This window comes from Ursus americanus, chromosome 33 (assembly GCF_024610735.1).
Source record: "Ursus americanus isolate L20-20 chromosome 33, mUrsAme1.1.p, whole genome shotgun sequence".
Taxonomy (NCBI): Eukaryota; Metazoa; Chordata; class Mammalia; order Carnivora; family Ursidae; genus Ursus; species Ursus americanus.
This window is the reverse complement of record NC_142159.1, coordinates 17,414,272-17,441,969: the sequence shown is the minus strand read 5'-3', so window position 1 is coordinate 17,441,969 and position 27,698 is coordinate 17,414,272. Positions and strand designations below refer to the sequence as shown.

At 58.6% G+C, this 27,698-nt stretch overlaps 1 protein-coding gene across 1 annotated transcript in view; it reads right to left on the bottom strand.

The window, feature by feature from the left end:
* Positions 1 to 26: 26 nt before the first annotated feature.
* The window catches only part of ALDH4A1 (aldehyde dehydrogenase 4 family member A1), a 28,106-nt gene continuing 434 nt past the window's right edge, over positions 27 to 27,698 (bottom strand). The window contains exons 2-15 of the mRNA XM_045782196.2: positions 19,000 to 19,093; positions 18,326 to 18,418; positions 13,594 to 13,641; positions 12,662 to 12,817; positions 11,153 to 11,302; positions 10,994 to 11,068; positions 9,738 to 9,925; positions 7,385 to 7,458; positions 5,135 to 5,331; positions 4,913 to 4,960; positions 3,934 to 4,086; positions 3,096 to 3,217; positions 2,185 to 2,303; positions 27 to 1,533 (exon numbers count right to left, since the gene is read on the bottom strand). Of these exons, the coding sequence (XP_045638152.2) occupies positions 1,421 to 1,533; positions 2,185 to 2,303; positions 3,096 to 3,217; positions 3,934 to 4,086; positions 4,913 to 4,960; positions 5,135 to 5,331; positions 7,385 to 7,458; positions 9,738 to 9,925; positions 10,994 to 11,068; positions 11,153 to 11,302; positions 12,662 to 12,817; positions 13,594 to 13,641; positions 18,326 to 18,418; positions 19,000 to 19,093 (1,630 nt within the window). The 3' untranslated portion in view covers positions 27 to 1,420. The remainder of the gene's footprint in view (positions 1,534 to 2,184; positions 2,304 to 3,095; positions 3,218 to 3,933; positions 4,087 to 4,912; positions 4,961 to 5,134; positions 5,332 to 7,384; positions 7,459 to 9,737; positions 9,926 to 10,993; positions 11,069 to 11,152; positions 11,303 to 12,661; positions 12,818 to 13,593; positions 13,642 to 18,325; positions 18,419 to 18,999; positions 19,094 to 27,698) is intronic.

Sequence of the window (27,698 nt, the reverse complement as noted above, 5' to 3'; positions counted from 1 at the left end):
AACACCCCGACAGGAAAGACCAGCGATTTGATTACATAACAAGCATTTATTAGGGTGGCAGCAGAGCGAATCCCACCGCCACCTCCCAGTGTCGAATCAGTAGAACCAGGACCACCTCCAGCACCTCTCCCCAGCTGACTGGCCACGCCAGGCAGCGATGAGGAACGTGGAAGGAAGCAGATCCTACGCCCCGCCCCGGCGGTGTGACCACCGGACCGCAGGCCACAGTGTACAACCATGGTGCTCGGCGGCCAGCCCCACAGGGGACCCATGCTGGCTGACCTTGAGGAAGGGCCAGCACTCTTAGGGCCCCTTAAAAACTGTCCCCAAGTCACCCCTTATCAATCCCCAACCCCCCCTGCAATCCAATTGGCAGGTTTTTTCTGTGTGTCCACCAGCCAGCTGCATTGCAGAACAGGCCGCCTAGGGACCAGTCCACTCACAGAGCCACCTCTGCAAAGGAGGGAAGGTTCTATGGGCCACCCTCGGCCCAGGCTGGACGGGAACCCAAGGCCAGGTGTCGAGGCTGGGAGAAGGTGGGAGCAGTCTCCCCAGGCCTGTTCTACCACAGCCAGTGGGGGCCGAGCTCCTGCGAGAAACCCTGGGCCAACACAGGTGGGGAGCACGGCCGTCTCTGAAGGTAGAGCCGAGAGCCGATGGCAAGCTGAGATGGCACGAAGGTCCACCGAGGGTCTTCCAAAACCACAGCCCAAATGGGAAGGACCACCCATCCTGCACCTCAGCAGGTAGCCTGCCCCCAAGCCCACCACACGGAGACGGCCAGGAATGATGCGGGCCTCCGGAAAACAGAGGTGCCCTGGAGAAAGGCACACGGGTGTCTAAGGCATATGGTCAGGCACAGGTACCCGCTGGCCCAGCTGGGCGTGGGCTGAGCCCTGGTGAGGAAGAGCCAGGACCAAAGAGGGCCAGGCCCGCTGGTGCCCCCATGCCCTGCAGCCACCCTGGGTCACACCTAATCCTGGAGTCCTGGGGGAACCAAGGCCAAGGCCAGGAGTCTCTGGATGCTCAGGTTTGCCAAGGGGCCCAGAGCTGCTTCCTTGTCCCAAAGGGACCCTGGGAGGCACTCTACTGCCATTCCCCAGGTCCCTGAGCCACTGGGCCACAGTGCAGAGAAAGAAAACAGGTGGAGAACCTGCCAGAAAGAACCTCTAGGACAGCCGTGAGATAAGGGGTGGCAGCCCTGTTCCTCCCCAGCATGGTCTCCAATCAGAGCCCGCACCTGCCCCTGAGGAGGGGACAGGCCAGGATATAGCCCAGCGCAGGGCAAGGGGGCAGTCTCGGCCCCGGAGAGGGGGCCGTCCCACGGGGAGCAGGTCAAAGGGGCTGGAGCGGGGCCAGTGCACTGAGGTCAACCGTCCGGACAGACAGGTGGACAGACAGCAGAGGTGCCAAGCAGGGCTCACTGCATGTAGGCGTAGCGCCAATCCCCCAGAGGCTCGTGGGTCTCCTTGATGACCTGGGGCGACGTCCACCGCAGGACATAGTGGGGCCCCCCTGGCTTGTCATTGGTTCCTGTGGAAAGGACAGTTCTGTTTTTCTCTGAAGAGATACGGCAGCTCCGCGCAGAAGGGAAGGGGTGGGAAGAGCTGACAGACTAACCCGGGCACCGGCACAGGCAATAAGCAGCTCAACAAAAACCGAATGTGTCCACGACGACAGGGTTTCCTGAGCTCACCTGTGCGGCGCGCTCGGTCAGAGGTCAGGTGAGGCGGGACCCAGGCTCCCTGGGGCCGTGCGCCCCACCCACAAGGGGTGTCTGGGAGCACTGTGAAGAGTGCACTCCACTGGGACCCACTGGCCCTGGCTCTGCACCAAGGCAGCTGTGATCTAGGGCAAGTCACTGTCCGCCCCCTCTCTGAACCTCAGTTTCCCCATTTGTAAAGAGGAGGAGTTGCACTCAAGTGACCCCGGAGCACGGTGGTAAAAGGCGTGGGTGCTGAACCGAAATGCCAGCTCCACCACTTCCCAGCCACGTGCTCTTGAGCAAGTCGCTCCCCCTCCCTGTGCGTCAGTTTACCCCTCTGTAAAATGGGAAGAACAACGGTACCTTCCCTAGCTCCGCCCCACAGCGTTTGCTATTATTACTCTTAACACTCTTGAAGTGAGGGGTTGAGAGTCTCCGGACAGAACCTGCCCCCGCCCTGGAAAGGAGGACGCACTCACCAGAGGCTCGGGCCCCCCCAAAGGGCTGCTGGCCGACCACGGAGCCAGTGGACTTGTCATTGATGTAGAAGTTGCCGGCCGTGTTCCTCAGCACCGTTGTGGCCTCCTGGACAACAGTCCTAGGCAGCAGGGCGGTGTTAGCAAGGGCCCCGGCTCGCCTGCCCCCAGCCCCGCATCCGACCTCCAGCAGCCAGCTGCCCAGCCCACGCCAGCTGCCCGGCAGACGGGGACCGGCCCCAGGGGCTCTAGACCCCTCGGGCAGGGTCTGAGAGCCTCTGCGCCCCCTCCTCCTCTGGAACGTGGTTAGCATGCCCCCCCCCACCCCTGCAGGGCTGCTGCAAGAGCTGAACGGGAAGATGAGCATCAGGCTGCATGCGCTCAGGGAGTGGCCCCCACCCCTGGGAGCTGGAGGATCCCCCAGGCCCCCACCCTGACCCCAGGTTCCAATCTCCTCTCCACCCTCTTAGGGGCAGAGGGGGCAGCAGCTAGTGCCACGGAGGAAGGAGAAGCCGAGGGCTTAGCACCACGGCGTCCTGGCTCAGACGCAGCTGCGGCAGGGTGAGCAGCGTGCCCCTGGCCCGAGCCCAGCTTTCCTGCTCGGCAGCAGGAGGCAATGACCTTGCGGAGTGGGGCCCCATCAGACCCACGGGAGCTGGTCCAAAGCTCGGATTCCACGGCCCCATCCCCAGAGATCTAGTTTCCGTGGCCAAAATGGGACCCCAGAATCTGCGTTTCTGTAGAGAGCCCGGCTGCCTCTGTCCCCGTGCTTGGGTTGCCTGCCCGCCTGCCAGTGGGGGCTGAAGTGAGGGGAAGGGGTGGCATTAGTACTAGGATCCTCGTCCAGGAGGGTGGTCTCGGGACAGGGTGGGGCAGGACACCAGGACAGGAGCAGAAGGGCAGTGGCCACTCACTTATCCTGGGCGAACACTGCCCCCGTGAGGCCGTAGCTGGTGGTGCAGTCGACCAGCCGCAGCGTCTCCTTGTACTCGTCGTCCGGGTAGACGTACACGGTCAGGACGGGCCCGAAGATCTCCTGACACAGAAGCCCGGGAGTCAGACCCCACTGGGACCAGAGCCCCAAAGCCTCTCAGGCCCCTGCTCTGGCCTCTGCCTCCCCCCCCACCCCCCTCCCGGTCCACACAGCTCGAAGGGCCAGGCACCTCCCGCTGGGCTCCCTTAGGACAGAGCAAAGTCCTAGTTCCTGCCCTGTCCACCGCATCCCAACCTGGCGAAGATCCAAGGACACTTTCTGGCTCTCCGCACCACCAAACCCACACCCGAGAGCGAGACTCCTGGCAGCAGCTGGCACAGGAATTGCCCAGCAATATCACTGTCCCCTCTGCCACCCCTCCACTGCCATCCTGGACAAGTGCTTTGACCCCTCAGAGCCTCCATTTCTCATCTGTAAGATGGGAATGATAACACCCTCTCCTCTCAGTCAAGGGCCCAGCTGTGGCCGGCCCAGAGTTAAGATGGGGACAGTGGCCTTAGTGGCCACGGGCAGTGGAAGTGCTGGGACATTGCCAGGCTCAACAGTGTCAAGGACAGAGCCCTGGATTTGGGGTCAGGAGGCCTAACTTCCAGGCCTGGCTCTGCTCTCACCAGGAGTGAGACACTCCCTTTCTGGGACCTCACACTCCCATCTGTGAAATGCAGTAACACCACAAGAAGCCACATTCCAGGGTCCTGCGCGTGCTCCGCTCGGCGCAGAGACTGTTCTCTACGCCCCAGGCTGCCCGCCCTACTCACCTCCTTCATGATGGGCTCCTGAGGGTCCTTGCTCTCGACGATGCAGGGTTCCACGAAGTAGCCCACAGAGTCGTCACACTTGCCCCCAGCCAGGATGGTGAGGCTGGGTGAGGAGCGGGCGTGCTCCAGCCACTTCTTGATGCGGCCGAAGGACTGGGATTGGCGGGGGGGGGAAGGGGTGTCATAGACCGGCTGCGAGGCCATCCCCAGCAGCAGTGCCCCCCACCCACACTCACCCCAAAGCATTTATGCCTGAAGGGCCCAAATTCTGGAATGGGGAGAGGGCAAAGCCAGAGTCTGACTAAGCCATGGCAGAAACAGGGGCAGACGTACACGCCCATGTGAGAAAGAGTGTGAGTGTGAGTGTGTGTGTGTGTGTGTGTAGCAGAACTACAATTACACGTACAGAAACGCAACACACACGAATGTACACACAGGCATATGCATGACCACAAGCCTTCATGCTTAAGTACGTGTTTATACATGTGCCCGTGTTACACGTACGTGTATGAATGCAGACGACGTCCACCGATATACATACGGACACACACACGAACACACGTGTGCACACACGAGGTGTATCTGTTCGGAGGTGTATCTGTTGGAGATGGCGCACTGGTGTGTATGTGGGCGTGTGTCTGCGGGTGACCCACACGCCTGCCTACGCACCGAGCTCATCAGTGTGCTGTGGGCACACACAGGCACGTGCTCGTGTTCGGGCTCACACTGCAGCCACACGGGCCTGTCTGTGTGCATGTGGGCACTCCGTGCGGGTTTGTCGAGCCTGGGTGCAGGACGCACGGAAGAAGCTGGTTACAGATGTTTCTGCCGGTTTCCAAGCTCAGGGTGGGGGCGCCCGTGCGGCCATCGGACTGCCTTGCCCGGAGCAGTGGGGCTGGGTCGCCCCCAGTCAAGGCCCCCAGTCTCCCACCCAGGGCATGGGCCCGGCCCCCCGGGAACACCTGCTTCTTGCCCGTACCTTGGCATCAATCACGGCCGAGAAGAAGGTCCCAAAATCCTCTGCGGGCTGGAGGCAAGGGAGACACCAGGAGAGCTGGAGTCACCACGGGCCGCAGACAAAGGAGCCCCCTCCCCGCACACCCCAGCCCCGCTGCCACTGCCACTGCTACCGCCACAGCCCAGGAGCCTCCAATCCCATCAGCCACCCGCTGGGCCGCGGCGGGGAGGACGCGCCACTCACGTCGCCCACTTTGATCCTGCCATGCTCCTCCAGCAGCCGCCCTTTGATCTGCGGCCACAGCGACTGCGGCACGTAGAGGCGGGAGCAGGCTGAGCACTTCTGGCCGCCGTACTCGAAGGCCGAGCGCAGGGTCCCGCTCACCACGCTGTCCACATCAGCCGAGTGGTGCACAAAGTGGAAGTTCTTCCCCCCACACTCTGCAGTGGAGAGGGGGCGTGAGGGGAGCCAGCTTCCCGGCCAGCCCCGCCTGTACCTGTGCACAGGTGTGTGCAGCCCCAACCCTGGGTCATGGCTGGACAGCACCCCGGAAGCCGGCGAGCCAGGCCCATCTGTCACCCTATGGCTGGGGAAACTGAGGCTGGGGCACGGTTGCTCCCACCATCAAGGCAGAAGGACCAGAATCTGAGGCTCCCAGGAGCCAATCCATTCCCAGAAGTGGACATAGCTTTCTTGGCACCTTCCCGACCCCCAACCCGGTGGGAGGAGAAGGAGGGAGTCTACTCCACGTCGGCCACCAGGGATGGTCCCTCTTCCCTACTCACGGCAGCAAACACCGCCTCCCCCTCGTTTTCTCAGTCCCTGGCCCCTGGTCTCCTCCCTCCATGAAACATTAGTGACCAGCAGCTCCTGGTCACAGAGCACGAACCACCTGCCAAACTCTGCTCAGAGCACCTCCTGCTTTGTCTCCTGAAAGCCCCACAGCAACCCTGTCGTCCCCATTCTAAAGACAAGAAAACAGCGCCTGGCTGACTCAGCCGGAAGAGCATGCAACCTTGATCTCTCTGGGTCGTGAGTTCAAGCCCCACGTTGGGCGTAGAAATTATTTAAATAAATACTTAAAGAAAAAAGAGAGACACAGAGTAAGCCTGGAGGCTGGGAGGTGGTCAAGAAGCAGCGGCCTCCCTCCCTCGGGGCGCAGCGGGAAGGGGGCAGAAAACAGAAACCCAGACACAGCTCACTGCTCCCACCTTGTGAAGGGTGGACTAGGGTGGCGACGCCACAGCTGGCTGAGGGCGCACCTTCCCTGACCATCAGAGCGTCCACCAGCTCAGGAGTGGGTCCAGTCTCCCCGTGGGCCCCACGTCATCCCCAGGAGCAAGAACGTGTAACGACCAGCCCCCTCCACCTGGACGGCCTTCTCTTAGGGACTCAGCCCTTTGCCCAAAAATCTTGGTCCATGGGGGCCAGAGAGTTTAGGAAACGTGTATCAGTCCTTGCTCCTAAAAATACGTCATGCCTTTAAAAGCATTAAAGGCTCTGGGAAGTCCTGCAGACAAGGAATCTGTTTTGCTTCCACACAGCAAATCTCCTTGACCATGCACGTGTTTCTTTGTGGGAAAATTCGCAGTATTTCAGTTAAGCTCCAGCCTTGCGGAGCTCTCGGGCCCCTGTCCTGCTGGCCCCCTGCCTCCCAACGTCACCTACACTGGCTTCATTCCCACCTCGTGGCCCCGGCACCTACAGGTCCCTCTGCCACCATCTCGGTGAACAGCCGCCGCCAGACACACGGGACTACTCACATTCACACTCATTTAAATGAAGCAAAACCAACCATTCACTTCGTCGTTCACACCAGCTGCCTTTCGAGTGCTCGACAGACACCTGCGGCTTCCGGCCCCCGGGCCACACAGTGCACGCGTGCGCACACGCGCACACACACACACACACACACACACACACACACACACGGCACATCTCCATCAGCACCCAAGGTTCCACCACACAGCGCCGGGCCCGCGACGGCTCGGCTCCCCAGACCTTTGCGGAGGCTGGCTGGCTTCCTCTCTGTATCCAGGTCTCAGCTCAAAGGCTCCCTCCTTGAAGAGGGCCACCCGACCCACCACCCTAGATGACGCCCTCCCGGGGGTCTCTGCACGCTGTCTTCCTCTCTGTGGATTCTCCACACCGTCTGTGTGCTGCCATCTGCTTCCTGCTACCGAACACAAGTTCCGAGGGCTGGGTCTGCGCCTCTCGCCATCCCAGCATCCCTGGTGTCCAGAAAGTGCCTCCACAGCGGCTTAATATTCCATTTGCTGAGTGATGAGTAAATGAATGAACCGCACATTCTAGGGCCCAAGCCCCAGGATCTAGCAGAGCCGAGGCTCCGCCCCGGAGGCCCCTCACTGCTCAGCTCCTGCAGGGCTGCCCCCCCCCACCACGGGGGCACCACCTCGGCCTTTTCCTCCTTCAGGACAGTCAGGGAGGGTTCCCTGGGGCCCCAGGGAGGGTGCTGGGAGAGGGGACCCTTACCTCCGGCCAGACGTGGGAAGGTGCGGAACCGGTCCAGGTTCTGGGCCACCTGCTTCCACAGGTGTTTGAAGGTGCTGAAAGTAGAGGACAGGGCAAGGCTCAGGGCCCTGGGACAGGGAGGGTCCTGGGGGGTGGGGAGCAGGCCCTACTAGATGAAGGGGCCCCAAAGCCCAGCAAGTGGGAACAGGGGTCAGAGCGAGCGTTGGAGTGGGGGGGGGGGAATGGGGTAGGCGGGGGCAGCTGGAGACAGGCTCCATTTGGGGCCCGTGGGGAAGGAGTAAAGGTAGGTTTGGTGGCAAGATCATGCCAACAAGGCCAGGGTCCCGACTCTGACCCTCATGGCCACATGGCCATGGCCTGCACTCATCACTCAACCTCAAATCGTGCACCTCATCTGGGAACTGGAGAGAACAGTCGCACCTGGCAGAGCTGTTCTGGGATGGCTCTAATGGGAGTCAAGTGCTTAGGTCCGTGTCAGATACGGTGCAGGTGCCTGGTGGGGGGACAGACACCGCCATGGTCTGGGAGGGGTGTCCCCAGCCCAGCGCCCCAGCCCCGGAGGCCAAACCAAGGAGGGTCCTAGGAGAGGGAGTGCAGCCCCCCCTTCCCCAAGCTCCGAAGTGTGACCAACCTTAGCGCCACAAGACAATAAAAATGCTAATCACCAGGGAGCCTGCGACACAGTAGCTAATACTAATTTATGACTTTCCTACCTTTAAGCCCGCTGCTCATCAGAGCATGGCAAATGGGGGCCAGGCCCGCTCCGCCCGCTAACAGGCGGGGACCCGTGGGGCCTGCGCTTGGCAGCGTGGGCTTTTTTGGAAAATGGTCCTCCTCAGCAATTCTAATGCCGCCATCACACCCGGCAAACCCTGGGGACGGGGGGTAGGAGAGCCTGAGGCCGAGCGAGGGAGACTGGAAGCCACTGCAGGTGCCCCAGGGACACCGGGAAGGACCGCCTAATGCAGACCCCGCCATCTCCACTCAGATGACCCTCGGGCACCTCACACTCCAAGGGACCGGCATGGGACTAGTCGTGTCCACCCACACCACCCAGGTGCCCACCTGGCCCCCCTCTGCCCAGAGCCTGGACCTTCCCATGGACACCCCCATCCACTTATCCAACCCCATGGACGTGGGTTCCCGTCTCCCTGCCACTTGCTCACTTGAATCCATTCCCACCGTCTCCACCCTGCTTCAGGCCTCTGTTGTCCCCTCCTGGACGTGGACAGCCTCCTCACTGGTCTCCCGCTTCTGGCCACTGGTGACTTGGGCACAGAGCAGCCAGAGCGATCACCTGGGACAGAGGCTGCGAATGCAGGGCCCAGCAGCCAGGCAGGGGAAGAAGGACCAGGCACACAGAGGCCCAGGGCCTGGGGAGGCTGGCAAGGATCGGCCAGCACTCCACCCCTCCTCCAGCCAGCGGTGCCCTGTGGACACGCAGGCCCAGAGGGGTAGGTTCTCAAAAGGAGCCTGGAATCTCAAAAGGATTTCTGCATGGAACTGTGCCAACCGTACGAGGTCGGTCCGTCTCAGTTAGGAGTCAGAGCAGACAGGACCACCTGCCAGGTCCAGCTAGACAGCTACCGTCTGCAACCTGTTTGAAACAAAGCTGCTTCACGCACACCCTGTGTAAAACCTTCCGTGGCTCCCAGTCACCTTCGGGATAAAGTCTAGACACTTCTGCGGGCTCACAAGGCCTTACAGTCACGGGACTAAACCCTCTAAGAATCAGGACTTGTCCACACGTTCACTGGACATATACACCTGCTCGTTACTGAATAAAGGAGCAGTCACGATTGAACCATTTCCTGCCCACACTCTAAGCTCGGCCCCGGCACCCCACACTCCAGCCCCGCGGAACCACCAGCGGCTCCCCGAGCATAGGAGTGTTAGCCTTGAGGCCCTGCGTGTGCTGTTCCCTCTCCCACAGCACTCTCCCTACCCCTCTTTGTTTGGCTATCTCCTCTGCCCAGATACCGCCTCCTCCAAGAAGCCTTCCTGACTCTCCTCTTCCAATTCATCCCAAGCTCCCCTGTGCCCTTAACAGTGACAGAGGTGGCATCAAAATCAGCATCACCACACGTCTGCAGGCTGCTTCCAGCCCAGAGTTCTTCCTCTTTGTTAACTCACTGGCCCCTCACAATTGCTCTGCGAGGTAGGACCATATTCCTATTGAACAGATCAAGGAATAAAGGCTCAGACAGGTGAAGTGGGCCACCCACGGCCACACAGCGAGTCAGCGGGTACGGTCAGTACCTGACCTCCAGCTCCCGCACAGAGGTCATGAGGCTGCCGCCTGGCGAACGTCCCCACGCTGCCTGCCCCACCCGACCCCACCCCAGGGACTTACGGCACACTGCCTGTGAAGTTGATCCCGCAGAGGTGCTCCGAGCTGGTGACAGTGTCACCAAATGTGGGCCCGTCCGCTGGCACAAACTGGATGATGTTGGGGGGCAGGCCAGCCTCCCGGAGGACGCGGTAGACAGCGTAGCTGGCCAGCATGGCGGTGTCGCTGGGCTTCCACAGGACCACGTTGCCCTGCCCGGGAGGCATGCTGATGACTCACAGGGCCAGGGGTCACTGCCCCCGACTGCCACCCCATCCTGAAGCGCAGCCATCGCTCACGTGGAGCCACCAGGCCCCTCGGCAGGCCGGGATGTCCCTACTGCTCCAGGTGTCAGGCACTGGGCTCCAAAAACCCCCGCCAGTGGGACCACACCCTGCCCCCCCCCACTCTGGCCAAGGCCCCCTTCTTCTAGAAGCCTGTATGGACTCGTCCTGCCAGCACCCCTTGGGCAGGTCTGTTCTGGGTGTTTCCACATCGCTGGGTGCTCACTGGGCGTGGCAGGCAAGCGCTCACAGGGCTGTCCCCGCACGTGTCCTGACTGAGGACACACAGGCACCCAAGTGTGTGTCTGTCTGCACACAGATGCGCAAGGACAGCCCTGGGCAGGAGCAGCCCCGACATCAGCCAGCCGCCACCTGTGGGGCCCAGGCCCCCGCCACCTGCCAGCCCTCCTCCTGCTGCCCCACGAGCCACACAGGCCCGCTAAGGGCAGGGGTGCATCACCCCCTATGGTGGGAGCTCATGAGGGCGACAGCCACCTTCTCCCTGACAAGGCCAGTGTAGCTGGGGCCTTAGAAGCTAAGTCCGAATCTTTATCTGTGTGGTCATTTCCTAGACCTGACAGATCACTCGCGGGGCACACAGTAGGCCTGGAACGTGGTCTGCCATCACCATCAACAGTCCCTGTACACGAAGCCTGCAACGGGCCAGACGTGTCCCAGGCGTGTGTCCCACACGCAGCTTCACCTACTTCCCACAACCCTGCACTCTGGGCTTGCCGAGATTTCCACCTCGAGGAGGAGGAAGAAACCACCTCAGAAGTTTGGGGGCTTGCCTGGGGATCCCCCAGTGCAGGGCAGAGCTGGGAGTCACCCCAGTCTCGGACCCCAAAGCCTTTCCAGGGGCTGGCACTGCCTCTGCCTTCTGGGCATCTCCCCGCAGCCAGGGCCAGGCCCTGTCGTCTGTGGAGGCAGGAATGAGAGCTGCACGCCTGCCCCTGCCCACCACCCTGCCCGATCTCACCAAGGTCACCATCTCACCATCAAGGCTGGCGCCCCAGCCAGGTTGCCACCGATCGCCGTGAAGTTAAAGGGGGAGATGGCCGCCACGAAGCCCTGGGGAAGGGGGATGAGGAGGTGGTGAGGCCACGCTCGAGGCTCCTCCTGCAGGCTCCTGCCCACCCCGCCGCCTGTGGGTACCTCCAGTCCCCGGTACACGATGCTGTTGGTGCTGGGCGGCACGCTGAGGGGCTGCTGGCCGTCCAGCTCCACGGCAAACTTGGCATTGAACCGGAAGAAGTCGATGAGCTCAGTTGCCGCGTCGATCTCCGCCTGGATCACCGTCTTACCCTGCGTGCAGGACAACCAGAGGGTCAGCCACGACAGACATGCCTCCCGCTGGCCCTTTTCCAACACTGACCGTGTGCCCACGGTGCTGGCGGCTCCTTCCCCCAGGTGAGCAGGTGCCCTCAGTAGAGGCGTTTGAACAAGCAGCAGGAGGTCTGACAACAGCAAACATCTCCTTCCGCTGCCCGTTCCTCCCAAAAGACGTGAGGGTCGGGGGAGAGCCTCTGGGCTGCAAGAATGGGGCTTCTCTCGATCAGGGCAGCTCCTTCTTGGCGCACAGGGTCACTGGCAGCGGTCACCCTGCTTGGGACCTGGAGATACAGCAGCTAAGATGCTCTGGCCCCGGCTCTGTGAGGCCACCACCCTTCCTACAAGTTCCTGAGTCCATTAATAAGGCACCTTAATCTGGCCGTCGAGTGTGTGTGACTCACCAGGGACACAGCGGAGCCCACAACCACCCCAGGAGCCGCTGAGAATCAGGAGACCCTTAGCCGGTACGGAGCTGTCATACCACCTCTGTGCAGCAGAGGGGGCCCTCACCACAGGACGGGGCACTGACCCCACCAGGGGACCAAGAGCCTAAGGCTCCCTCCAGGAGAGGGTGAAATTAACCGTTTCTCCCTGGGCCCCCTGGGCTCTCACTTGGAGCTGCGAGTGCCAGACATGCACTCACAAAACCGTCTACCAGGAGCTTCTACAACGCCAGAAAGACAGGCTGCGAGGCCCAGGATGATGGAGAAGAGCTACCTCGGGATTACTTTCTCCAAAAAGCTTGCAAAGAGCTGACACACACACAGGAACTCATTATACCCAACACGATCTGAGCTGTAACCGACAAATGAACAGCATGCTACGGGAGCACAGAGGCGGGACGAACCCTTCCTGACAGAGAAGATTCTGGAAGCCTCACAGAGGAGGTGGTATCTGGGCTGGAGCTCGAAGGGAAGAGTTCACAAGACAAAGAAGAGAGAGCGAGCATTCCAGGCACAGCCACTGGGGTAGAGGCAGGGCAGGGAGACGGGGTGCTGCAGTGTCCAGGGTCCCGCTAAATCCAGACGGGTGACCTCATGGGCCGAGCAGCCGGCAAGCTGGACACGGGCCAGAAACAAAGGGCCCTGAGCGCTGCGCACAGGACTTGGGACAGGACTGTCGGCGACAGAGAGACCGTGGCGGTTTGTAAGCCTGGAGTGACTGGCTGGAGGTGTCAGAGAGCCCACTCTGAGGGCTGTGGAGGTCTGACTGAGCCTGGAGGACGGCACGGGGCCATCCCGGCTCCCAGAAGCAGCCCAGCCGATGGCTGCTGTATCGGACGGAGGATGACAGCCTCCCACCCCACCCCGACCGTGCCCACGGGTACTTCACCTGTCCCACCATGGTCTTGGCAAGGACCTCTGCCCTGCGCGGCCCGCTCAGCATGTCCGCTGCCTTCAGGAAGATCTGGGCCCGGTCTGTAACAGGCTTCAGGTCCCACTCTTTCCTGGCGGCCAACGCGGCCTCAATGGCTTTGTTGAGTATGGCCTAATGAAGAGGAAAAGGTTCAGGGCTATCTCCCACAGCAGGAAGGGCTCCGGGGGAGTGGGCCAGGGAGACTGGAGGTCACCCTCCACCCACGGACCCGTGGCTCCCTCGGCCCCAGTGGCTAAGTGGCAAACACAGTGTCCCCATCACCTGCTAGCCAACCGCAGGCTCCGAGCCTGTCCTGCTGCCGTCTGGAGGTCTGAGGGACCTGCCAGGGAGGTCTGCATGCCAGGGACTTGGCATCGAGTCCCTTAGCTGTTAAACCAGCTCTCCTTTCTCTTGTGGTCTCATTAGGGCCTCACCGTCTTCCTGGGGCCCCCGATCCCACCGGCTAGAGCCTCCAGCCCTCAAGGTCAGGTGCCTGGCCTTTACCTGCCAGGCCAGAACCACAGCCGGCATGCCCTCGCTGCCACATGACGCCAGCTCCTAGCCCCCCTGCCACAGTGCACGCCAACCCCTCTCGCTGCCCCTCCACGATGCCGATCCTCTGTCGGCCTTCCCATCCGTGGTGCTTCTGATGTCCCTGACTCAGCCTTGCAGAATCTACCCCCCTTGGAAACCAGGCTGCCTCGAGGCCATAGGCACATCAGGGGATGTCAGCAGCGGCCCACGCAGCTCTCATCTGACTTGAATTAACCCCCGACAGGCCCAGCCTTGTCAAAGACTCCACCCTCCACGGCCAGAGAGGGAAGCAGCGACTGACATCCGCCTGCATGCCAGCAGCCAGGAGGGGAACAGAGGGCCAGTGCCCCAGCCCGAAGTCATCAGGGACTTACCTTGTCTGCATAGCAGAACTTGGCCACCTTGTGTCCATGGTTGAAGGGCTGCAAGATGAGAGAAGAGTGAGGTCATTGCTCAGTGGGGAGGTGCCAGGACAGGATATGGCTGGGCTCAGAGCTCGCCTTCCAGGCCAGAGTCCTCAGCACCCTCGCCCTCTCTCCTCCAATCCCCACATCCATCTCTCTGACTACAGGGTCACGGAGCACCTGCTGTTTGGTGAGTAAGACTGTCCCCGCTCTGGCAGGTTCACGGTCCCAGAGAAAGGCATGGACCATACAGTCTTTCAGGAAAAGTGTGGACTTTGTGGTCAGACAGACACGGGTTCACATCCCAGCTCTGCCGCCTACTAGCTGGGGGCCGGAGTAAAGTGAGTTCCCTTTCCAAGTCTCCCTCTGTGGGAAATGGGGACCCCCTGCCTCACAGCATGGGGAGAAGGGCCAAATGGGCTCACGGGTGAAAATGCTGCCGGGGCGGGTGCGGTGCGCGGCTGTGGCTCAGGCATGGGTGACGCTCAGGATTTCTGCTGTCCCAAGTGCCCGGGGGACACACCGACCGCTTCTCCAGCCCCTGGCAGGGGACCCAGATATACTCATCGAAAAGGGAAGACCCTTCACAAACACAAATGGACCCTTCAGCGCCAGAAGCCAGCGTGCGCAATAAAGCGGGGAGAAACTTCACTTCTTTCCACCACACTCCTCAACACTTTCGCCACCTAGCAGTCTGCCGATGGGCTGTTTGCGGCTTTCCCGTCGAACATGGCAGCCACTAGCCACACGTGCCTGCTGACATTTCGACCCCGTTCCTTGGCTGCACCTGCCACGTTCCATGGGCCGGACGACCACGCATGGCCCGTGGCTGCCGTAGTGGGACAGCGTGTGGATACTGATCGTTGTAACTGCAGAGAAGTTCTACTGGGGCAGTGCTGGTCTAGGGTTCAGGAGAAAGTGCCCTTTCCCCCTCATTTTGACCCCCCAGCAGAGTCACCTGTATCTTGTCCACACCTGAGACTGGCCTGTGATGCTCGGGGGCTGAGGAGGCAGCTCGGAGCCAGGCCCTTCGACTCAGCAAGCCCCAGCGGACCGCAGCTCCCCCACGCCAGAAGCCAGGCGCTGGCCGCTGCCTCCCATGCCTGCATTCCCCTGGTTACCGTGTGGCCAGGTCAGTGAGGCACCACGGGCCATGAGAATGGGAAATGCCCGCCCAGAGAGTTACCAAAATCCTAGCGGGAAGCTGGAGCAGCGCAGAGGGGCCGGGTGAACTTAGTGATCCCAGCCTGTGCTCCCAGGGCTCCAGGTGTTGGGACCCTCTGGTCGCTGATCCAGGAGTGGGGGCTCCAGGACGCCCCCTGTGGGTGGGCAACTCCTGCCCCGGGGCACCCTCAGAACCCTAAGAGCTGGGGGCCCACGGTCCTCAGCCTTACCCTGCACGCACCTGATCAAGGTTCCATCTGGACAGAGCCAGAATGTGCCTACCCCATCCGCAGAAGGGCCAACCCTTGACTCCCCCAAATTACAGATCTAGGAGTTTCCTGATCCATCCAAAGTGTAGGCCAGTTCCTGGCTCGATGAACCCTGAGCAGGTGGCTTCTTAGGCTAATGTCAGCATGAGGCTTAGCCCACCATTAGCTCCGAAACTCCCTTTTAGAGAAATCCATCGGGAATCATGGAAGCTGCTGTGAGAACTCCTCAGGCCCTTCCTTGCCTGTGGGCAGGACTGAGTTATGGGCTGGGCAGCGTGGCCATCTGGTGTGTGAGTGACACCACAGAAAACCCACACCACACCTGCAGGAGAAAACCTCCCGACACCACGGTGAATGGCTTCCTGAGGTCTGAAACACCGACGGGTCTGCCCCTAGTGCTTTTTTTGATGAACCAGCTACAGGCTCTGAGGGAAACAGGGACAGCTGCTGTCACAGCTGAAGTCTGTTCAGCGGTCTGCATGCGGGCACCGAGTCTCAGCACAGATCAATCCATTTGTCCTGACAACAACCCTACACAGCACGACTGCTATCCCATTTTGCAGATGCGAAGACTGAGGCACAGGGAGGTCAAGTAGCCCAAAGCTTCATGACCAGGCAGCGGGCAGGAAGGGGAACTTATTACGCACAGGGACTTCCTTATGGTGACGCGGATGGCCTGCAGCTGGGCCTCAGGAAGACTCAAGGAACCCGGCCAGAAAACTGTGAGGTGCTCTCGTCCTCTCTGCTCCTCTGACAGGCGGCGCCCTGCACCTTTCAAGAGACCCACCATGGTCACGCGTCTCAGAGGTGGAAGGTGTCCTCCCCGTAGCTTCTAACCCCTCAAAGCGAGATGCCAGTTGCCCGTTCTAAGTGCCATGGCCGTAAATCCAACCGGCCCACCTGGGGTTGGGTGCCCATTTCTGGGTCAAGCAGCCCCAGGGAGTGGAACCCCATGGCTTCAAAGGCGCCCACCACCCACCACTGTGGAGGCAGGCGGGGAGCCCACAGATTTGGGCAGACCCTCCACAGAGGTGCGCAGCACTTCCCCACCTTGGACTGACATTCCCCAGGCTCTGTTCTGGGCTCTTTCCCGGCCCCCTGCATCCCGGCTCCTCACCTGGCCTTCTCCTCACCTTCCCGCCCCAAACTGCCCGGCCACCCGGGAGCCCTGGACACCCACAGGTCTAAGTCTGGACTCACAGGTCCTGCCAAGCCCTCCCCTCTTCACTCTGTCCTGAAATTAGAAAGCACTCTCCTGTAAGGAGCAACGGGGCTCTTCCGGAAAGTCTCGCCCCCCTTGACCCTCTCCAGTGACTCCTCAGCGCTCTCGGAATAGGTTCCTTAACCACAGGTGACAAGAACCTCAGGAAGTCACCTCTACCCACCCCTCCACCCCACTGGCTTCCTCTCTGTTCCGCAACTCACTGAGCCCCTTCCCAGCTCCAGGACTCGGCCCGAGGGCCCCTCTGCCCGGCGGCGAACCCCCACCCACCCTCATCCTCGGCCTTTGACTCAGAGGTCACCCCTCCAGGGAGCCCTGCCTGATGTGCCCCCGCGTTGCCAGCACAGCACCCACGCCGTCCCCAGTCCCTCACCCGCTGGAATTCCCGTTTCTTTCTTTGTTGACCCGGGGGCCACCGGCTCTCTAGCAGGGTGGCTCTGAGAGGGCAGAGCCCGCATCTGCCCTGGGCCTGGGTCCGAGAGGCGTGGCCGGCTGGCTGGGTTTTATTATCATGACTTACATGTGCCCTGCTGGAAAGAAGGGCTGGGGTCTCTTCCAGCTTCAAACAGGTTTCTGGGAGACACTGCCACAGAGGGGGCCACCTGGCTCACGTACCACGGCTTTCATTTTGCAACAGGTTGCTCAGCACAAAGCTTGAAGCCCCACGTGTGCCCATCTGCTTGCTGGCATCGTGCACTGGGGGAGGCGGGGACACCCCCCATCCCCCCCAACCCCCCCGCCGAGAGCGGCCCACGGACATGTTCTAGCCACGCGGTGCCTTGCAGCCATGCCAGCCTGGCGCGGCCACATGGTCCCACCTTCCGTTTGAATGTGTAGGTGAACTCTCCCCCTCATTAGGTTTGGAAACAAAGCTGCTGCTGTCCGTTTGCACCCCGAACTGTAGACAGAAAAGCTCCCCCGGCAGCAGACACGGGCCTGCGGGGTGACCCCCGGCATCCCTAGGCCCTGGGCTTTGGGGATGTCCTCGGCCTGCACGGAGGGACAGTGTGCAAAAGGTGGCTCCGCGAAACATCTGCACATGCGATGAGACGCCTGTGTGGACCCTGCCTGTCTCATCGCCATGTCCTTCGGACACCCTCGGGAGAAACTTCTCTCCGGGCCCACCACGGGGAAGGGCTGTGCTTCCCCTGTCGTGCAGCTGGGATTTATTTCGAGAACACTCTGACTACTGTAAGTGATGTGTTCACTTCCCTGTGGTCACCGGGAGGCGTAAAGGCAAGTCTGGGTTGTCTCCGGCACCTAGGGCTCCGTGGTTCTCGTTCCGTGACCCGGAGGCCACAGCGAGATGATCCTACCGCAACGTATGAGTGAATATTGCTGCTTCCAAATCCTCCCTAGAAAATGCACCTGAATCGAAATCAATGGGATGCGGTTCTGCAGAACCCGGAATAATCATCCCTATTCCGGACCTCACTGTGCCACTCTGGGCGGGTCATTTAATATCTCTGAGCCTGTCCCTTGATCTATAAAATGGGCAGCTAACTCCTGCTCTTCCTCCCTCAAAGAGGAGTGGCAAGGCCCGAAAGAGGAGACTGTGCAGATGGGACAGGGCCTCTTGAAGGAGCATGGCTCCAGCCGGAGGGCTTCTAGGAGGAGGCAACACCTGGCCACCCCCTGGGTGCTCATATCCTACGAGCTTATCTTCCCCCAGAGCAACAGTTGCAAAATAGAGGCCAGGGCTTTGGAGACTGTCCTTTCTTTGGAAGGATGCTCTGCAATTCTGACATTCTGTCCTTTCTTCCTAGCCTCAAGGTGGCCCATGGGTCCACTTTTCTAAAGAGACAGCAAAGCTGGTGGCAGTCACTATTTTAACTCCCTTGGCAGGCGTGAAGTCGGCATCTTCTACGATGATACCCCGAAGACTGCTTTTGCAAGTTTTACATCCACGCACAGAATTCAAAATCTGAGAGCAGACTATAAACCCCTCTGGAGGCAGAAACCCCCTGTGTGACAAGCTCATCTGTTGCCTGAGAGATGGACCCCAGGTTCAGGGAGACACCAAGCCCCACCAGCCCACTGGACTCACCGACACCTGGTACTGCACATCCGATGTCCACACCTCTTCGTCCCCCACCACACATGGAATGGCTTCCGTCTGGCCCTTCAGGTCCTTCAAGGCCTGCAGAGGGGACAAGAGGGCGGATGGGTACTTCCTCCCCCCTCTCTGCCCCACGTAAAACCCCAGTGGAGGGCCTGCAAACACAGATGCCCAGGCCAGAACAGAAATATGAAGAGGCTGGGCTCTGAGGTCAGAGAGCATCTGGTCTGCTCAGGGGGCAGCAGGACTCAGCCCCTGTCCACTGTCATTTCCTGTCCTGCCAGAAGGGGAGGCCAGTGTTGCCAGGTCCTCCCATTATAAACAGAATAGAAAACTGTATCTGAAATGTACATGACATCTCACGATTTTTAAAATACTGGCAATTAACGGGACAATGTTTTTAAGCAGAAAACGTCTGTGGGCTTACAACCCCTGACCTTTGGAGGGAGTCCCAAAGTGGCCCAGCTTGCCCCCCCTGCTGCCTCCAGCCTCTCCCGTCCTCCAGACGCACGGCTGTCCCAGACCCGGTTTCCTTCCAAGGCTGGGGGCAGGTGCAGTAGGGGGGTGATGGCTGTAGGCACGGAGAGGCATCCTGGGGGGCTGCTGAAGGCTGTCCTCGCTCCACACCTTACCCCCACTGGGTGCCCCCACTGGCCCATTACCTTTTGCAGCGCATCTCGCTCGGGGCTGCCCTGTGTGAATGCCAAGACTGGCTCGTTGGCTACCTTCAGGGAGGACGTGTGCTTCCACCATATCCTGGGGTACAAGGGCAGGGAACAGAGGCACACAGGTCAGTGGCAGCTGCCGCCAGACCCGGCCCCTCTACCTCCAATGGTGGGGGCAGATGGGGGGGATTCTGGGTTGGCCCAGAATCCTGAAATCCAGAGCAAGTACAGAACTGGGGGGGCAAGAACTGGCCCTGGGGTCCAAAATCCAAGTTCCAGGCCCAGCCCTGTTACTGTGTGTCCTCGGGCACGTGACCGGCCTCCTCTGGGTCTGTGAGAACCAGCATTCAAACATGCGTGGCCGTTTGAAGTTTACATTCCATCAACACAAAACCACTTCTAAGTGTTTTGCACATGGAGAGGGTGGGCTCTTCCTTTCCTTCCCCACCGTCCAGCCCTCATCCCAACGGGCCCCAAGTTACTGCTTTCTCTGGGCTGAAAAGGGAGCCTGTTCCAGAGCTCAGCCTCATCAGAATGGAACCCAGCTGGGATTCCCTTGGCACGAAGAGCTGAGCTCCGGGTGGGCAAGAACATCCAAGATGTGGGTCAGGACCTTGGAGGAGTACCCTGAGCTTAGCTCACAGCCACGGGGAGGGCGGCTTTTGGGGTTCAGGGTCTGATTCCAGGGTCCTGAATTTCAAGAACTCCTTGTCCCGGAGGCCCTGTTCGGTCTTGAACCTTATGACCTCACTGACTGGTGACCACCGCCCCTAACATGTCTGCGGATGGCGAGGTGGGGGGACAGGTGGGTAAGAGCCAGGACTTGAGGTCATTCACTCCTGAGCTGGAGGGTCCTCTAGGCCTCAGTGTCACTTGGGCTGTGAGTGTTGGGGGGCACTTTTTATACTTTTTATTCTTTCTCCCCGGGAAAGGGTCTGGAGGTTCACGGACCCAGCCTGGAAGGCCTGGAGGAAGGACACGAAACCAGGGGCCATGAGGACAGGTCCCTCATTCATTCTGCAAGGTTCCTGGGCACCTGCTATGTCTCTGACGCTGCTCTGAACACTGGAGACAGAGCAGCGACCACGACAGCAAGGCCTCGGCCGCATGGGCTGCAGGATTTGTTCTCCTTCGGTGCCCCGGGGTTCTTGGTCACACTGCTTCCAAGAATGAAGAGGTAGGCGAGCGTGGTGGGCAGCAAAGCAAGGTTAACTGAGTGATAGCAAAGGGATCGTACACAGCTCCCGAGGAGGGAGGGGGCTGAGAGGGTCGCCAGCAGAGTTTCTAAGTCTAGGGGTTTTTATGGACTTGTTCAGGGCTGTTTTAATGTGATTAACTCCCCCTGAGCCCACCATCCAATCAGTTTTTTGTCATCTACCTATCACGGTGGGAAAGGATGGAGGGCTCCCTCCAGGGTGGTGTAAAATCCTTTTAAGGGTGGTTTCCTCTTGTTGGGGGGGGTCCCTACCAACTATCCTTCATCACAAGCAGCTAACCCCCAATGGAGACCATGGGCAAGAAATAAACACGGTGAGGACAGAGGAGATGTGAGAACGAGGGGAAGGGTAGGGCTGCTCCAACTAAGGTGATCAGGGAAGGCCTCTCAGGGGAGGTGTCGTCTGCGTGCAATCTGGGATCTGAGAAGGACAGGAAAGAGCATTCCAGGCACAGAGGAGAGCAAGGACAAAGGCCCAGAGCAGGAAGCATGACAGGAAGTGCTGAGAGGGGCCCGGGCGGCCCAGGAGGGAGGAGGGCAGGGCCCGGGTTGCCCAAGATTTTGCCTAACGGCTCTAAGCGAGCTGGGCCTTCTCCCTCCTCCCCCACCCCACCTCCCAGGCAGCACCCACCCCACCCGAGGAGGGCGGTCACATTCCTCATGCCCCACCCTTCCCCTAACCAAGGGCAGAAATGTGGGGCTAGGCCAGCTTCCCACCAGCCCTTTCGTTGGCTTACTCCAAAGAGCCGAGGAGACAGTCACACAAAGCTACAGGTACGCCATAAATTCAGGTTCCCACTGACCCCCCACCTACAGTGGGGGAGGAACAGAGTGGCTGCAAAACTCTAGCCACCATAAGCCTCCACACCAGTCAGGAAAGCAGGGGCAGCGTGTGCCCCCAGGGCCCCCTGGAAGGTTCCAGCAGCAGCACACCACCACTGATCAGTCAATCGGCTATAGCCAGGAGGGTGCCGCTGAGGAGGAATGTGGACTGGGAGCCTGGAGGTGCGTGCCCCAACCCCAGCCTGGACCCCGGCTCGCAGGGTGTGCAGAAAGCCCAGCTTCGGAAGCAGACATCTGTGGGACCAAAACCCCCACATGCTCTAAGACATCAGCCCATTATTACCAACTCGGCAGGTCTCGGATTCCCCACCTGAAAAATAGGGGTGGTACTGTGTGCCCTGCAGGGGCATTGTGAGGTTAAAAATGCTTGCCCTTCCTCACCCCTCCTCCTCTGTATTTCTAAGAAAATCGTCTTCTTAGATGTGTCCCATATACGTGTATGTATGTATATACACACGCAGGTTACGACACCAGGCCAGGCGTTCAATGGCAAAATGGTTCTCAGATGCCCCCAAGGTCACCACAGTCAGGGGCTAGCCCGGGCACTCAACAGATAATGCTGGAATAAACTTAGCACCACATTCCCCCCAGCTTAAAATGCGGTAGCTACCAGCCCTTCCGAACCCGTTCCTTCCCAGGCAGTGTCCAAAACAGAAATCCTGCAGGCCTCTCTCTACCTTCCCCAGGGCAGAGGCCCACTGTGACCACAGGATCCCATTCCCCCCTGGCTTCCCCTCTGCCTGGAAAGTCTCCAAGCCCAAGCCCAGCTGCCCATCCGTCCGAATGTGGGGAACAGAATTCAAAGATCAGCCTGAGTCAACTAGAGCCAAAAATAATCCCAGGACACCTGACAAAACCAATCCCCCCACTTTTATTCTGGCCCATGGGCCATTGGGGATTAACATGAGCACCCTTCCCTTGGCTAGGGGAAGGCAGAGGAGAACCACTCACGGAACCCGGAGCCTCTGTGAGGACCTGCGAGGCCCTTCCAGGCAGGACTGCATTCCTCCTCTCTCATCAGCACACTGATGGCACATCTCAAGGACACAGAGACAACTCAGACACAGGCAGTGAAACCTGCCTACTCAGGGCCTTCTCAACGCTTCTACAACAAAAAATCGGAATCCTTACGGAGGCCTTCAGTCTCACTTCCCATCACCCCTCCACTCTGCCCACTTTGCTGCGATCAGGCCACCTGGGTCTTTCTGGAGTCCCCTCTGCTCGGGATGCTACCCTCCGGCACCTGGACGGGGACCTATTGGGTCATCTCTGAGCTCCACACTCTGGTCACAGCACCAACAACTCACGGAGCTCTGCCTGTCCGTGCTCCAACCAAGCCATCAGTGCCCCCTCCCCGAGCCGCTCACCCCCGGACACCCCATCTGGCACGCAGGAACACTGGAGAAATACCTTCTAAAACAAAGAACACACTGATAAACCTCTTATCACACTCATCAAGAAAAAAAAGTGGGGGGGAGAAAACAATGAACACCCAAAGTGTTGTCACAGCAACACCAAGCCCCCAGGACTGGACTCCCAGGCCAGTGCTCTTCTGCTAACAGCTGGAGGCCCCTAGTAGCTGGGGTCAGGGGGGACGAAAGCCAAGGAGAGGAGGAGAAAGGAAACTACCCTTGCTTCATTCAGCTTCCAGACTTTCCCAGCTCTTATCTGGGACCTGATAAGGCAAATCCTCCTTATCGCCAAGATAAGGGGCGGTGAGCAGAGAGAAAGTGCCGGGCCCCGGGCAGGTCCAGAAGGGAGGAGCATCAGGCCCAGGCCGGCTGCTTCCACTTTATCGCCCCGGAAACATCAAGGAATATTTATCAAGCACTTACAACATGCCTGGCACTACGCGAAGTGCTTATCTCCTGAATCCAGCTACGAATACATGAGGAAAGTGCCAGGATTCCTACTATTAATATTGTTATTATTATTATTATTATTATTATTACAGATGAGAAAACTGACTTCTGAGATTCCGGTGCTCATGCATGGCTCAGGGCACCGCTCCCTGCCCCACAGAGCAGCACCCGAACCCAGGGCTTCCTCACTCAGGAGACGGGCGCTATGGCAGAAGCACCTGCCACCTGTCAGAGACCCCTGAGCAGCGCCGCTGAGGAAACAGTCCTCCTCTCGGCCCAGCTGGGGCCGCCTCCTTCCCAGCATTTCCCAGCTCACGAAAGGGGCGGGCAGTGACTCGCTGTCCACGGGCACCGACAGCTCAGCCGAGTGCTGTCCCCTCTGTGCCAGGAAAAGAAAGGCCTGGGGGGGAGGCGGGGTAAGAAACCGCCAGGATGGGCAGGTGTCTGCCCCCTCCCCTTGGATGCGCAGGGTCAACCCCGACAGAAAGGGTTTTGCCTCAGCGTCATCACTGGCGACAACGGGAGAGCAGCGAGGGCATCCGAGCTCCACACCTGCCTCCATCCTTGCGCCGCTGGGACCCTCTTGTCTGAATATTCCTGATCCAGGGCGAGCGCTCGGGACAGCCCATGGCTGGGGGAAGAGATCAATACTTAAAGCAACACTGTCAGGGCGCCTGGGTGGCTTAGTGGGTTAAGTGCCCGCCTTCGGCTCAGGTCATGATCCCAGGGTCCTGAGATCGAGTCCCATGTCAGGCTCCCTGTTCAGAGGAGAGTCTGCTTCTGCTTCTCCCTCTCCCCCTGCTTGTGCTCTCTGTCAAATAAATGAGTAAAATCTTTAAAAAAAAAAAAAAAAAAGCAACACTGTCCAGGTACAGATACTCTTCGAAGTGGTTTCTGCGTATGAACTCATTTCCTCTGCAAGGCCGTCCTATGAGGTGGGCTCCTCCTGACCTTACCACATGGAAACACGAGGCAGCACAGCGAGCTTGAATAACGTGCCCAGGGCCACAGAGCGGCTAGGAGGCGGAGCCAGAACCCACCCCACGCTGTCCTCCAGGCCATTCCAACAGCAAGCGTGCAGCACCTACTATGTGCCGGGCCAGGGGCTGGGCACCAGAAGCAGGCGCTCATGGTACGCCAGCGACAACGCTGCCCAAGGGGGGATTCTAACCACCTCTGAAGCCACTATTAGGATCACTGTAGATTCCAGTTACTCCTTCACTCAATAACGTAATGGGTACCTGTCACATCATCTCTAATCCTTCTGCTACACGGCTGATGGGAATCCGCCCATTTTACAGACAGGACACTAAGGGGCCAACGGAGAACCACGTTGCCAAGGCCACAAAGCACTGGGTGAGTGCGGGTTCACCAAGGTGGCAGGGGAGAACATTCCAGGCAAAAGGCACTGCCTGGCCTCAGCTAGGAAGACCGAGAGCAGAGTACGTGCAGGGAGCAACAGGGTGTGCCAGCCCCCCTGCCCAGCACAGCCTGTGCCCATTCCAGGGACAGGCAGGCTGGGACAAGCGCTGGGGAGTTCTGAAATGCCGAAAACTAAGCAGGCAGGTGTCCAAAGCGAGGAGTCCAAAGCGACCCGGGATTCTTGCAGGGAACAGGACAGTAGCCAGTTTCAGCCCGCCCACCCCCTGATGGTGGCGGGCAGGGGACCCCTGGCACCCAGCAGCGTCTGGTACAAAAGCAAATAATAGAGAAAAATTCACATTCAGTACAAGCCTACTATGTGACCGGGCTAGTTCTTTTACTTATTAAGTTTATACATAACTATAAATATATATCTTGGCTCTTTCCAACAAGAATCTGCAGAGACATAACTGAGGACACCTGTGACAAAGTCAGTGGAACAGAGAAAAAAGCAGGAGGTCAGGGCCAAAGGAGACAGGAGGCAGTCAACGGTGACCTGGTGTTTACTAGCTTAAAGCCTTAGACAAATTTTCCTTAATTTCCAAGGGCTTTAGTTGTTTAATCCATGAAATGGGAATACTAATGCCTATAAAACCATGCCAGGCTGCTGAGGAGCTCAGTAAAATAATCCACTTAATTAAAAAGTACGAGGCCCTGGGGACAGTAAAATAGACAAGTCTATGAAATAAAAAAGTAAACTACAAAAAAGTGTTTGCAGATGAGCCCATCTTTATACTGTTGGGTTTTTTTAAGCAGATATATTCACGGAAAGTTAAAAGGAAAATAATCGAAGTGAGGACAGTGGTTACCTCTGCATGGTGAGATTCCAGGTCACTTTTGTCTTTTTTGCTTTACCTATACTTTTTATAACGGATACACGGTAATTAAAAAGAAAATGTGGGAGTGGGGGTTCCTGGGTGGCTCAGTCGGTTAAGCGTCCAACTCTTGATCTCAGCTCAGGTCACGATCTCAGGGTTGTGAGACTGAGCCCCACATTGGGCCCAGAGCCTGCTTGGGATTCTCTCTCTCCCTCTGCCCCTCCCCCCATTCATGCGCTTGCGCGCTCTCTCTCTAAAATAAATAAATCTTTAAAAAAAAAAAAAAAGGAAAATGCACAATCAAGAGTCTTTTTAGGGGCGCCTGGGTGGCTTAGGCTGTCAGTTAAGTGTCCAAATCTGGATTCCAGCTCAGGTCATGATCTCAGGGTTCTTAAGGTGGAGCCTGCTTAAGATTCTCTCTTCCTGGGACGCCTGGGTGGCTCAGTCAGTTAAGAGTCCACCTTCGGCTCAGGTCATGATCCCAGGATCCTAGGATCGAGGCCCACATCCAGCTCCTTGCTCAGCAGGAAATCTGCTTCTCCCTCTGCCTGCCGCTTCCCCTGCTCCTGAGCGCGCTCGCTGGCTCACTCTCACTCTCTCCACCCCCCCATCTCTGGCAAATAAATAAATAAAATCTTTAAAGAAAGATTCTCTCTTCCTCTTCCTCTGCACCTCCCCCCACCCCTATAAAGAAATTAAGAAAAAAGGTATTTTTACAAATTGGTTGAGATTCCTGGCACTCCAAGCAAAAAGGGAAACACTATGAATGTCACCCACACCAGGTCCTCAAAAGAGGTGGCTTTCCTCAGCACTAGTTTTACTAACAGGACACTGACAGATACTATTAAACATGTTCTCAAACTGTTTCTCCACAAATGGCCCAGGTGCACCCCCAAATATTAGTTGAATAAACGAAAAAGTGGCCATATATCAAACCTGTTTTTCTAGAGCAGTGGCTGCCAGTTAGGAGCAATTCTGGCCCCAGAGATGTTCAGCAGTGTCTTGACATTTTCATATTGTCACAACTGTGGGGTGTTCATGGCGTCGGGCAGGCAGAGGCCAGGAAAGCTGTGAAGCATTCTACAAGGCACAGGACAGCCCCCACAATGCAGGATTACCCAGCCCACAATGTTAAGAGTGCCAAGGTTAAGAAACCCTGTCTAGGGCACTGGGCCAGCTGTTCCATCGAAAGAGGTAATCTGAGCCTTCAGATCTGGTTGCAAAAGGTTTTAGCTCCACTCCCGAGGCTGTGTAATTAAGAGCACGAAGATGGAGTCCGACTGCAATTTTTGCTCACCGTGGGCCTGAACTGGCAGGTAAGTTTCCCATCTGTAAAAATGGGGATAATCCAGCGCTTATCGGCACAGTGCCTGGTGTCTGGCTCTTGTTTCCTTGATAGATGTTATTGCTATCATAAGCATTTTTTTTAAAGAATGTGGATTGCTTTCTACCAGGTATTAGAAGTTTTTATGGCTAAGCACCCCCCCCACCATTAAACTGAAAACCCTCCGAAGGCCCCATCCACGTGTAAGTTCCCTGCGTACCCCTCTCTTCCAGGGTTTAGCACAATATGACACATAGCAGGTGCTCAGTAAATACATGAAACTATGGGCTTCCTCCCCTATGATGGGGGGGCGTCCAAGTGCAGGGAGAAGCTTGCAGAAGAGACCGTGCTGACAGTGTGCCAAGTGTGGCCCCCAGCCTTGGCCTGGGAGAGAAGCCCTTCTCCCCCATGTGCTCTTCCCGTGCCCTTAACCTATCAAGCCCCCAGCCGGAAAGGACACGCAGCAGTATTGAAACTGACCCATGTCCAGGGCACCACTCACCTCCTACCAACCCTTGAGAAACTGATTAACTCAGAAAAGGCATAGCTCAGCCGGGGCGACAGAGCTGGTCACAGTCCTAGGGGTCAGGCAAACAAAAGTTGAACTGGGGGCGGGGGCTGCCCAGCCGTGAAAGGGAGGCCCACAGAAACCATCAGACTGAGCCTCTCTGGGACAGGGTCTGTGTCCTACCTACCTCCCCGCCCTCGCCCCCGCCCCCGCCCCCATCTAGCCCAGAGGAGTTCTAAGAACATGTGTCACTGAGTGGGCAAGGGTCCAGGAACCCAACTCCACCGCAGGGGCGTTTGCACGGCAGATCCACCCCGAAACTACATCTTGGTTTCTTCATCTGTAATTTGGAATATCTCCCGCACAGTTTAAATGTGAGTGATAAACAATGACCCTAATAATAACGGGGCAGTAAGGGCCAGGCACCGATCAATGCACTTGGCAGGCAGTGTCTCTCCCTTAGCCGTCACAGTGAGGCACGCACGCAGTGCCTAGCCCAGCGTCTGGCACATTAGAAGCACTCCGTAAATATTACTGTTCCACCTATCAGAAGGAAGGGTCCCTTTTCTGCCCAGTACTTAATTTGGAAAAGGGAGAAGAGGAAAGAGGAGTCCCGGTAGAGAGGGGACAGGAGACTCAGAGAATCCCAGAGGCGAGTCCTGAATGTGAGACCGAGGGTGGGGAGCTGAGAAGCGCCGTGCGA